At 38.9% G+C, this 12,871-nt stretch overlaps 1 protein-coding gene across 1 annotated transcript in view; it reads right to left on the bottom strand.

Annotated features, from left to right (window-relative positions):
- Positions 1-12,871, bottom strand: part of LOC138623620 (receptor-type tyrosine-protein phosphatase gamma-like) — a 379,070-nt gene that overhangs the window by 65,564 nt on the left and 300,635 nt on the right. The window contains exon 8 of the mRNA XM_069703240.1: positions 11,191-11,383. Within this exon, the coding sequence (XP_069559341.1) occupies positions 11,191-11,383 (193 nt within the window). The remainder of the gene's footprint in view (positions 1-11,190; positions 11,384-12,871) is intronic.

The raw sequence follows: 12,871 nt of genomic DNA, 5'->3' as shown, positions 1-12,871 counted from the left end.
AATGTACAGTAAAAAGGAAGAAGGGGAGAGGAAAGGAAGGAGGGAGAGTACAAACAGTATTAGTGGGAGAGAATAGAAGGAATAAGTTGCAAAAAGAAGGGACGGATCACAGGGGAAGAGCACAGATGAAAGGATGGTTAAGAAAAGAAGGGAAAATAAAAGGGTTAGGATGGTGCATAGAACAGAAAGAGAGGGGATGAGGGAAATGGGCAGATAAAGGAAATAGAGGATAATTGGTAAAAAGGTAGGAAAGGAAGGGAATTTATAAAAGAGAAAATGAAAAAGAGAAAGATGTACAGCAATGATAGGAATAATAGAGATGAAGAAGGATGAAGACATTAGGGAGGCGGGTGGGAGAGGAACAACAAAGGAAATACGAGAAGAGAGGAAGGAGGAATAAAGGAATAAGAATAGATGGTTGAGTGTGGATTAGAGGCAGAAAAGGAGAAAAAGAAGGAGGGAAGGAAGGAAAGTGGTAAGGAATAATAAGAAATGGAAAAGTGCAGGAGGAATGAAAAGCAAAGGAAGAAAGAAAAGGAGGGAAGATAGGGAAGTGGGAAGGAAGTGGATGTGAAGGTATAATGAATGAACCAAATGATAATTAAAGGGAGAAAAAGACAGAGAGATTATATAATGACTGAATACACCAGCTCAGTTTATCTTTCAAATACACTCAGACAGAGAGGAGGGGTGTGTGAGGGTGATATATATATATATATATATATATATATATATATATATATGTGTGTATATATGTGTTATTAATATTGTTGTGAGACACTGAATCATCTAAACACACACACATGCACGCACACACACACAATTACAAATTCATATATAGTCGCCTTCAGGCAAAATGCAGCCAACCTGCTCTGTCTTGAGACATCTGGCTGTGAGAGATATGAACTCAAATACATAAACACAGTAATTTTTTTTTTTTTTAAATAAATTTAACAATACACATCTTTTATTTTGAGACGACCAGCCCAGTACTGGCTGCTGCTGACCACAAGATGTCTCTGTTTGACCAGTGAGATTTTCTGCTGAGTTCGGACATGCTACAGATGGAGTATTTGAACAGATATTGAATATACTTGTATTATAATTATTACAGTCAATTCTCAAATACTGGCTGGGAGGCTTTATTCACTTGGCGAGGCAGCCAAAACCTGTACAGGTTTATAATGCAGAGAAACCTAGCAAACCCCCTGCAAGTGTCTTGATAAATTCTATCAGTACAACAGACGAGTCATGTCATGCTCACTGTGCTGCTCAGAGGTTATTTTGCTCGAGCAGAAATACTTCTTTCATTCACTAAATAATTTGTGCTTTGCTTCCATTTTGTCATATTAAACATCTGCAGGAAATTTGGAGTGTCACTGGTGACTCAACATCACTCCAAAGTGAGTGTCTAGAAACACCTATAAAATAAAAACAGTATCTGTGTTTAAAAGATACTTAAGGCAGCACTGTGCTGCTGTGCTTTTACTGATGGAATTGATGTTGTGGAAATGTACATTACATTGAATCAATCTGTACATTATTTAATTCCCTCCCCCCTCACTGTATTTAGTATGATTTTATTTTTTAGTCATTATTTGTTTGCTAGATTTTACATTACAATTCACAGTATCGTTCTTATTCTTGTTAGCACCAGTAGTGATAGTCAGTCTAATATATTTGCAAGTGTGTCTTGCTGTTTCAGTTCTCTTTCAAGTGTGTGGACACATTTTTAAATGCCATTTTGTTTTCTCATGGTTGGGTCTTTAGGCCAGATAATTCAATTAATGGAAAAGCAGTATAATAGTTACATGTGCAGAAAACGTTGTGTTTCCAACTTTCATCAATTTTGTCCCTCTCATGTTTCAACATGCACGGTGGTGCAGTGTCACAAGAAGGTTGTGGGTCGAACCTTGGCCGGGGCCCTTTCTGTGTGGAGTTTGCATGTTCTACCTGTGTCCATATGGGTTCTGTACGGGTACTTTGGCTTCCTCCCACTGTCTACAGACATGCATGTTAGTAAACTGGTGATTCTAAATTACCCATTGGTGTCAATGAGAGTGTGAATGGTTGTCTATTTCTGTCTGTCTCCCTGTGTTGGCCCTGATGAACTGTCTAGGGTGTACCCTGCCTTCACCCAACAAGTCAGCTGGTTTTAGGCTCCAGCCCCCAGTGATGCTGTTCATGATAAAGCGGTACAGATAATGGATGGGTGGATGGATGGATGTTTCAATAGGCCAATTCCCGCTGTGTACCAAGTCAGCAAAGAGTTATTTTCCCAGCTTGCTATGGAAGAACTTCACTGGGTTGCACACAGATCTGATCTCAACCCATCCAACACCTTTGGGATGAACTGCAGTACTGACAGTGAACCAGGTCTTACAACCCAACAACAGTGTTGGACCTCAATACTGCTTTTGGGACTGAAATATAGCAAATGGTAGAAAGCACTCAAAGAAGAGTGGAGGCTGTTATAGCAGCAGATTAATGATGGGATGTTTGGTGTTCGCATATTTTAGTCATTAGTCTTGTGTAACTGTATGTTAAGCAGCAATTTGTTACACTACTTACTTTTGAGAAAGAGAGAGGAGCATATTACCGTCCACCAATGCAAATGATGATTATTCCAAATACTGCATCATATTATGCAAATGTGAAAGGTAACTCGAAGATGAACATGGCTGGAGTGAGAATAGAGCTCACGTGCCTGGTGGAGCCAAATTGATTAGCTTGCTCATAAAGAGCTGCAGTGGAGGTTCTCTATTCATAACTTGCAGTTGAGCCCCATGTGGCTTAGCATTACTAAAGTCATTAGTCACACAAACACACAAAAGCACACAGTCACAAAGTGGAACACACATATGCACATGCACAGACATCATTTGGAAGTCAAGCAGTGAATGACCTCTACGCAGGGAAAACATATTTAACAGATTATATTAACTTGGGCCCCATGTGAGTATGTGTGTGTGGCCCAAGTTTGAACAATTTCACTATAACTGCAGTTCTAAATGGATATACATACGCAATGTGAATTTAGGTGCAAAAAATAAGAGTAAAAATACATGCTGCGTTCTATTTAGGAGTATCCGTCTAAGGGCCTGCTACTATGGAGGCTTTCTCACTGGTAGGGGATGCTTCAATGGAACAAAGTCAATCTTAATGTTATAACTTACACCAGTGCATTTGCTTGTAAATTACAGAGGAATTTCACTGCTGTAAGGTTGTTTTTTTTTTTAATTGGACCAAAGAAATCAGAGAAAAAGGCCTGTATGAGTCCGTAAAATAGAAAATCCTTAAAAAAAAAAAAAAATGCTTTGTGATCTGTTCCCTCTGAGGCTACTGCTCAGGTCACAGCTTTTGTTGAGGGGGCCCAACAAAAAACAAAGAAGAAAAGTCTGTAGTTTGAAGTTGACCGTGGATTCTAGGAGGAGCTTTGCAAGCAAATTATCAAGGAGATCCTAAAGACCACATGGAGGAAAGTAAAATATAATTCAACCAGGTACTTTATCATTTAGAAGGATAGAAAGCAAGTCAAAATTTCAGTCACTCCTGACTACAGTTTGAGACCCATTAAACCACAAAAAAAAAACTTTCCACTGGCTCTATTTGACTCTACTCAACTCTACTCACTTTTTGTACCCGTTACTTTTCTAGATTTCGTTTTCCACTGTAGCTAGTATTCCCTCAATGTAGGCGTCACATAAAACAGCCATGATGTAATCTACAACACAACACACATTCGCCATATCTTTTTGTTGATAACCAAATGGAGGAATGACTGCACATACTATTTTTCGGTGGGTTGCCATTAATGAAGTAGTGCATTGATTCAAAATAAAATAAGTGTTGCTACTATACTAGCTTGCTTACTTTGTGCAGGATGTCCTGAGACTGGCACAAAGTGCTTAGCTTGGAACCTCAATGGAGGTGATACTAACATTAGTACCAGATACGAGGTATTTTGCCTCATGGAATACCAAAAAGCTGAGTTGAGCTGGTACCGGCTTTTAAAAATAGGCTTTAGTAACAGTAAGGCTACAAATGACCCACAGTACAACACTGTCTTAATGTAACTGACTCATTTATGTAGTTGAACTTACTCTATTCATGAAAGGTGCTTTGTGTAATACTGTATATAAATGCTTAGTCCTCAAATATCAAGATTGATTGTAGTGCGAGCATTTTACCAGATTAATTTCATGTTGTCACTGATATATGTAATTGGGATATAATCACAATAAATCCTCACCACTCACCACACCTTTTACATCTTTGTAAGGGTCAGACTAAGATGTGTAAGTATATAAGTGTGTGTCTTCCTGCATGTGCTCTCATTTTTGCAGAATTGATACAGATCAGATTGGGGCACTTAACATGATGACTCCTCCTATTTTCTGTGTATAACACAACTGAAAGAGTTTTATAGCCCACGTGTCTGGTAGGGTGATGAAGATATCCTCTTCCAGCTTTCACCAAAGGTAAATGGACACACAGACAGACACACACACACACACACACACACACACACACACACACACACACACACACACACACACACACACACACACACACACACACACACACACACACACACACACACACACACACACACACACACACACACACACACACACAAACACCTTTGTGGTGGAGGTCTGGATGGCAGTTAGTGATGGATATAGGGCCCGTTCACACAGGAAATGTGGCACAGTGGGTGTTAGACACGAGTAAAACCCAAGAAATCTCTCTCTCTCTCACTCCCTCTCCCTCTCTCTCTCTTTCTCTCGCTCTCTCTCTGTCTCTCTAAGAGGCTATTTGGAGTATCGGGAAAAGCATCTTTGGCCCTGCAGCTACGGACCACAGCTGATCGATGACCAGGTCTTGATTGGTTGGTCAGTGTTTTGCACCAGGATGGATTGGGTGAGATCTCTGAGTACTACACAGGATTCACATTGCTGTGTATGCACCAATCATGTCAGTGGTAAAAGGGCAAGTGCCAAATACTACTTCATGCTGTTTATACATTCTATCCAGTTAATCATTTATGCAGTTTTTTTTTTTTTCTCTTTAACTTTCTAGTGTTAGAGCAAAGTTGGGGGAAACTGATTTTCCATATTACATGTAGAGCCAGACATCTTCACATTGAATTTGAACTGCTAATTTGGAGCAAATTGTGTAAGTACAGTCATTCAGTGAACATGAGTGTCAAAAAATGAGGGAAAATCACCTCTGTGTAACCACATTGTTACATCCAACAGTGGCACTCGGTAAAATGTCACTGAAGACAAATTGACGAACAAAGCTGTATGAAAATGAGCCAGCATAAAAATATCCATCTATTCTTTAACATTGAGCTCTGTTCAGAGAAACTTCAGTTGTCAGTGATGGCAGCACTTATTTACAGTATATTACTGATGACATTTAGCTGACATTTAGTTGATTTCAACTTTCCTGAGACTCAGCATCATCAAAATGAACAGTAATTGCAGTTTTCATGTACTTAAACTGCCACATTTTTGTAGCAGAAAAATGTCCTTTTATGTGAAAAATGTAAATCTCTCATACTCTAAATTGACTTTTCTTCACTGTCCAATCTCTGCAGTACAGCTCATCCCCGTTCTGTACATCTACAACACTGTGTCATTGTTTTATAACAGGCAACCACTTGATGTCATGAAGGACCGTAAATTGAGTAGCACTTAGACGGGCACTTGTATTGTTCAAACTGCTTCACAGTACTTGTATCTTTTTTGTAAAACTGTTATTGGTGGCCCTCTGGTTATTATGCAGGGGCCTCTGAGTTTTCAGACATCTTAACTTTCACCTAAAACAAAGTAGACACAAAATGGGTAAAGAGGTGAAGAAGTATTTCTAGAATGCATGTTAGGATTACTTTTTTTTTTTGTTTTTGTGCAGCAGGTTAACTATTCAAATGAGTTTTGTTCAAATACTTTTTTAAATAACTAAATTACATATGCTTATTTTTATTGTTCATTAACACAAAATGTTGTTTCTGCAAAACACTGACAGACAAAACACTTTATCATAAAAAATAAATAAATAATACAAATTGAGTATGTATGTCTCAAGGCATGAAGCATACTTAACATTTGAGCCCCCAGCTATTTTTTAAACTCCCACCTGAAATAAACTGCAGCTAAAACGGAAGTTTTTCCTTTCCACCTAATCAAAGCTGTACATTTGAGAGTAAATAACAGCCTTACAACAATGAGTCCGTGATACTGATTTTGTTGAACCTGTTTTCAAAATTCAACTACAAGTCCACCACATTTGATAAAACAGAAATTATATCCAACAATGTGCCAAATTCGACAATATTCAAAATTTTAATTGGTTACATTTTTATGACAGACCTTTTCCTGTTACAGGAACCTTCAGGGTGGGAGGGGGTAAATAAATAGTTGAGCATTTTTGGAAATACACTTTCAAAACTGGATCAGTGAAAAAAAAGAGTGCAAAAGTGTATTGATAGGGGGGTGTTAATTAGTAGAGAGTGAGTGAGCACAACTTTTCCTTATAAAGGAGAGTTTTTATACTGCGTTGTTGCTACTTTGACAATCTAAACACTTCCTCCACCATTTATCAACTAACCAGTCCTCCAGCCTTACAACCACCTATTTTTGTCCCAAACCTCTGAATACAACCCATATGAATGTTTCCTGAATTAGTGACCCTACAGTTGGAAATAAATATAGCTCAGATATTTTTCCCTTCTGTTGTGTTAGGTCTAGGCAAAAACAACTTGGTTTGATTTAGGGAAAGATCAGAGTTTGGATTAAACATATAAGACCCTTGTTGTTATAATTACATAAATAATGTGGTTAAGGTTGTATAAGGGATATGTTTTTTAAGAAACATTCATTTTTGGATTGGAACAAAAAACAAACAGCAGTGTCCTGTGTCCAATGTTCTGTCAACCTATCCATTCACCCCAACCTCCTCCCTACTGACTTCCTGGCTCTATACATATGAGGTCTATCTCTGTTTGCTATCTGACTTTGATCAAGACAGGTCCAGGTTGTGTTTAGACTAGCTTTGTACCAACAGTGGAAACAGCAAGAAACTGCAAACTTAACTCTGTCGAAAATGGAGAAAAAAAAAAAAGATCTACAATATTCTAAAACTGATCTTTTCTGGTTTCTGATCAAGGACACATCTTTAATCACACTCCTTGACTGGCAAAAGGAAGCAAAGGCATGTCATCCACGATGTTGGCCTTTTTAATTTGTGCTCACAAAGCATCTTAGTGTATTTGCTGCCTGAAAATATTGCTTTACTCTTGATTCTAAAAAGAAACATTTTTGTAGCAGAATAAATAGCTTCAATAGTGGACACTGCTTCCCAAAGGCTCCAAGACCATGGTGTGCTTAAAGGGTATTAAGCTCATCCAGATATGGCTGTTGTAACAGGAGGGCTGGGAGTAATATATTTTTTTAGATGTTTTTAAGACAGTAGAGATTGTATCGACAGAAGGTAAATATTTGGGAAAATCATATTATATTAAAGCACTGACACATATCACTATGTGTGAGTGTACTACGGGAAGTACGCCATTTGCCTATACTATTAAGTTTTAGATTGTTTTGCACCACAACAACAAGACAACTTGCTTCCCAATAAATCGGATGCTGATACAAGCAACACAATAATTTAGTAGAAAGTAATTTCAGTCAGATGTACAAGTGGTCTAATGATCGGGCAGTGCTATCAGAAGCCTTTTAACTGACACATTCACTCTGTGGTTTTTCTAACAGTTGTCTTTCCTGCATTTGGCTGCTGCAACTGTGCTGCTTTCAGCCTGGATTATATTTTAAACTTTTTCATATTTGTGTAATAGGCTATACTAGTTTTTTCCTCATTACTAAAATATGCCGCTCTGCTGCCAGTACACGTCCCCATATTTGTGATAGGTCAGATGCTGCAAACTCTTCCCCTAACATGTGAATACTTTCATAGCTGGCTTGAGAAACCCTGGTTTGACTTAGTTTAGTTGTTAACCAGCTTTGTGTGACTGCTCAGTGGGATTTCTTTATTAGGTTTAGTAAAGCGAGATAACAGGACGATATCCTGGGTGTAGTACAGGCCTCTGGCTCCACTTGTGATCAGGGTCATCTGAATCACTTGCTGCTACTCGTGCTCCAGCTCACTCCAGTCTCCTCATCATCTCTTCACATCAGCCAGTGCCTTGTCGTCCAGCCCTGCTGTCTCTTCCAGTCTGCCTCTAAGACTTCTCTTTGGAGTCATCACATGAACATCATTATCGGAAAGCAGGCTAAAAGGTAAAACATAATGTACATGCAGAGCTTCTAATTGGTACAGCAGAAAGGCTAGCTGGATGTAGTCACGTAAATACCTCATTGTGGTTTGTGCGTTTTCTTTTTAATTGAGTAAAAAAAATCAAAGACAATTCTAGATGCAGAAGATTGCTGAGTGCTGTACATTATTCTAGCAGTCAATTCAGCGACGTCATAGTCTTTACAGACGATTAACTTTCCTAGAAACCTTCCGTGTCTGTCACTAAATAATTTTGAATCAACTATTCATGAATTAAGATAAATTACCCACATCTGGACTTTCAGAGATTAAACTAATACTATTGGTTTCAAATTGTCAGAGTGTAGCTGAAACCACAGCGAACATTGTTCATCTCTTTCTTTTTCTATACATGCATCTATTATTCCGACTCCTTGAATGTGAGGCTGCCAGTCATTGAAGGACCCAAAAGTAAATGAACCATCATGGCTGATGGGACAAAATCACTTGCAGGAGGAAGGTGTCCAGACCAAGCCACAATAAAATGGAATAAATTAGCACCTGGAGGGGGTACTGGAAGGAAAATGACACATGTAGTCTCGCTGTTGTTGTTGCTGGCTTTGTTCAGATATTCATTGTACAACACCATCCTTGTGTTGTGTGTGTATACTGTCAGGCAGGGGAAAGGAGGGGGTCTACAGGCTGGGTGTAAACTCAAATATATACAGTGATTTCCATCCTTAATCCCCTTTGCTGTAGCTATGACAGCATATTGCAGAGGCTGTGGAGGAGGCCTGTGGTCTATATATCTGTCTGTCTTTTTTTTTTTTTTTAGCTCTAATTCTCCTCTTTGCTTCTTTCCCAGCTGTCCCTCCTCCTCTACTGCATTTTCTCTGCCAGCCTTATAGATCTGCTTACAGAAAATGTCCCACAGCATTGCTCAAGGACATACTGCCCTACCATGCAGCACGCTGTGCCAGGACAACGCACACACATACACTATGTGTGAGCGAGTGGGGTTGTATATATTCGTGTGTGCACACCTAGGTGATGCATCTCTTTCCTAGTTGACCATATGGAAGTGTGCATGAAGGAAAGGAGGGGACCATCCATGCTAAGACAGTTGACACAGCACAGATGCTAGGCCACACACACAGCCTTGGAACCCCACAGAGAAACACGTGCACATTCACAAACATGCATGCATACACACAAACACATACATGCACCCTGCACAATGTGTGGGGCTGTTCGAGTGGTAATGAGGCAGGAGTGGGAGGATGGCTGGTGTGCCTCCCATTGCCTTATGGTAGGGGAGTTACCCAGCTTAATGGTGAACTGAAAGAAAGCTAGTTCAGACTACACTCACCCACAGAGATGATGACCAGTTTCCTCTGGGCATATGAGCGACAATGAATGTCCCTCATTTATTAACATTGCACAATGTCACCATCCAGGAATAATGTCAGAATATTGGATCAGTTTAGGAAGAAAAAAAAGGGAACTTTAATAATGTTTTATAGATCAGTGAGTAGAAAAAGAGAATCTCACACTAGGAGATTGGGTTACCTAATGAAGTCAAATATATTTTCAAGCTCAAATGTAATAGAAATATAGTGGCAGTTTGCAGTCGTAGAGTAGTAATGTAGTCTATGCAATATGCAGGATTAAAAAAAATATACAAAATAAATATTTCGTAAAAAAATAAATTTTCAACGAATACAAGTAGGATGTTGACATTTAAGGCCTCCAGCGCACACACTCTGAGAATGGACTTCATGATGAAGTATTGGACATCTTGAGCTTCATTTTAAACAATGTTACACATAAATGTTAAAAGCAGTGCCAGGCACTATGCAATTGACATTGCAAGTTTCAGACCAACAAAGTTGTCATGTTCAGGGCCCATGTTTTTTTTTTTTTTTTTAATAACAAATGTATTGGCACCTTTCTGAGCACCCATGGGTGTGTTGATCTTAAACAAGGTGTGTTCTTGAGGCACAGGAAAGCAATGGCATGACTGACCAACCAAAACCTGGTCTTCAGTCAGTGGAGCAGTATTTGACTGTTATTTTATGGGCACATTATCAAGACAGTAATATTAAACTACATTGGGACAATGCGCTTACATTCTGCTTTTTTTTTTTTTACACACACACAGGTACATGCAGAAGTGCACAAACATGAAAACATTTTTAAAAAAAGATTACAATGTGAAATATTATTAACAATATGTTCAATCTGCAGATGAGGTCTATGTTTCCTCTGCTCTTTCCTTTTATTCTTTACTACTACTTGGCAAATTCACCATTGTAAAATAAATCCTCCAAGGTGCAAGCGCACCTGACTCTTAAAGGGAGTGAAATTAAATATATTAAATCTCAAATCAAATATATTTGCATAGTCACAGAATGTGGAATTTTAACAGAGGGAGAAGGACTAGATATAATTTTAAAAGTCTACTGAGATTGAACTTTTTTTTGTGGCAAAACCATACCAGACAGACATTATTGTTCCAAGTGGAGTATTCTTATATGTCTTAATACATGTCTGGAGGTGACCTTGAAAATATATTTTATAATTCATTAGTATTTCCTAAATTTAGTTTTTTGAAGAGGCTGAGGCAGTAAAATGTTATCTCTTTCATGGCTATGACAAGGTTGAGTATTTCCCCTTTTTTTTTCTGTGGCATCATTGCATACCTAAAAGTTAAAGCTACCAGTGTGAGGAAAGAAACCCGAGTACAATTGTAAATAATGCATGCAAGTTTCGGTGCAGTTTCTCCCTTTTTTGACACAAGCATCGAATCAAAGAGGTGTGGTACATTTTCTTTGATGAATTAGGACAATTGTGGCGATATGGAAGAAGAAAAAGTTTATGTGAACTTGAAACTTTATGTATTAGTAGCCCTACCTTTGGAAGCCTCTGTTCCATACGGCCCACTACCACTGTCAGTCAGGTCAGGGAGCCAGGCATCTTTGACTGCTGACTTGAAGACATGGCGGTTATCCAAGCTCTGAATGGGCCTGAAGTTGCTGCGCAGATACTCCACCGACTTAACATGGTCCTGCTGCTCTGTGGTGAAGATCGAATAGAAAGCCTCCAACTGGTACCAGCAGAGAGAGTGAGCATGGCAGACACAGAAATGGAGAGAGAAGAGTGGAGACAAGATAAGTTTGCCAAGTCAAACTCACATCCTGTGGTTATTTTGAGTTGGTGACGGTTACATCTATCACACAGCAGTAAGAAGCCACTTTCACTCACTCCACAAAACCCACAATATAAGAATGCAATGCAGACATCTAAGTGAAATTCAAGTTGAGAAAAGATGAAATTTTAATGATCCCCATGGGGAAACTGGGTCACTGCAACTACAAAACAAAGACTTTACATGAAAACCAGAAAATTCAAAGGGGAATACTGGAAATAGTACTTGCCTAATAACCCAACATATGAAGGACATATTCAGTAAACAACTGCATCAGTGAAATCTGAACAATTACTAAAAATAGTGGAAAAATATCGCTACAACACTTTTCTGCGTATATATCTTGGTCTGGACAGACTTCATAGGGAATCATCTTCCGCTGATGCATCCCATTGGGTGTTAGACCTTTGGTTGATTTTGAAACTACTGAAGCAGCCTTTAAATGGCCAAACACTCTAATCCCCCAAACCTGACTATAGCCAGCATCCATATACGACTCAAAGCAAGATTATATCTGCTCTTTTGGGAAAATAACACTTTGGGAAACTACAGGAGGCTCCTCCAAATGGATGGATATGGTTTCAAGACAGAAAATGTAACTTTAAAAATATATCTAAATCAAAGTTGTGTCACTGTTGAATTCCTGAATACATACTGTGCCAACATTAAAGAAGAAATGACATTAATTCACCTTGTTACTGTTACTGGGGAGCTCAGTACGTGACAGAGTGAAACTGTTTCTTAAATTGTTTTAATCTGAATTTAGCTGCCATGCTCTCAAGCTGCGAACATTTGGGTTGATGTTGAAGTTGGCCTCTTTTTGCATGTTGCCATTTGTCAAACGCATGCTGTGTGGCAAGACGTGCAACCAGACATGAATTTGCACTGTGTGATAGAAGTGTCATCTTTCTGTCTGTGTTGGCAGATGGATACTCTGTACAATGTGTTTGGAAGCAATGCACACAGACAAACAGCTTGTGTGCATGGGAGTGTTGGAAAGAAGATGGGTGGTAGTGGTGGTGGTGGTGGTGATGGGGATGTTGAAAGGCAGATTTAGGTTCACGAAGGTAAATGTCTCAGTGGATGTGTGAAAACAGTGGACTCATGTGCCTCTTTTTGTGCTGTTTTGGCATTCAGGTTCTATAAAATAAGGACCAAACAAATAAAGATCAAATATCAGTAAAATGACTGCAAAAGTCTTGAGATAATTTATTTTTTGCATGGTGGTGGCTGATTATTAAAATAACAATTTTAGTCTGTTTGGTAGAGTAGTGTAGTGGACATCTTTTGTGACCATGTAGACTGCTACAAAATATGAAAGCCATGTGGACAATAGGAGTTGCGATATCTTGTTCTGGAACAGAGTGTGATCCGTGGCTAAACTGA

Source organism: Brachyistius frenatus, unplaced genomic scaffold (genome assembly GCF_029030835.1).
Source record: "Brachyistius frenatus isolate BFR_SWC_R1_liver_20210118 unplaced genomic scaffold, ASM2903083v1 Contig_45, whole genome shotgun sequence".
NCBI classification, from domain to species: Eukaryota; Metazoa; Chordata; class Actinopteri; family Embiotocidae; genus Brachyistius; species Brachyistius frenatus.
The sequence above is the reverse complement of the archived record's forward strand: the minus strand, read 5'-3'. Positions and strand labels throughout refer to the sequence as shown.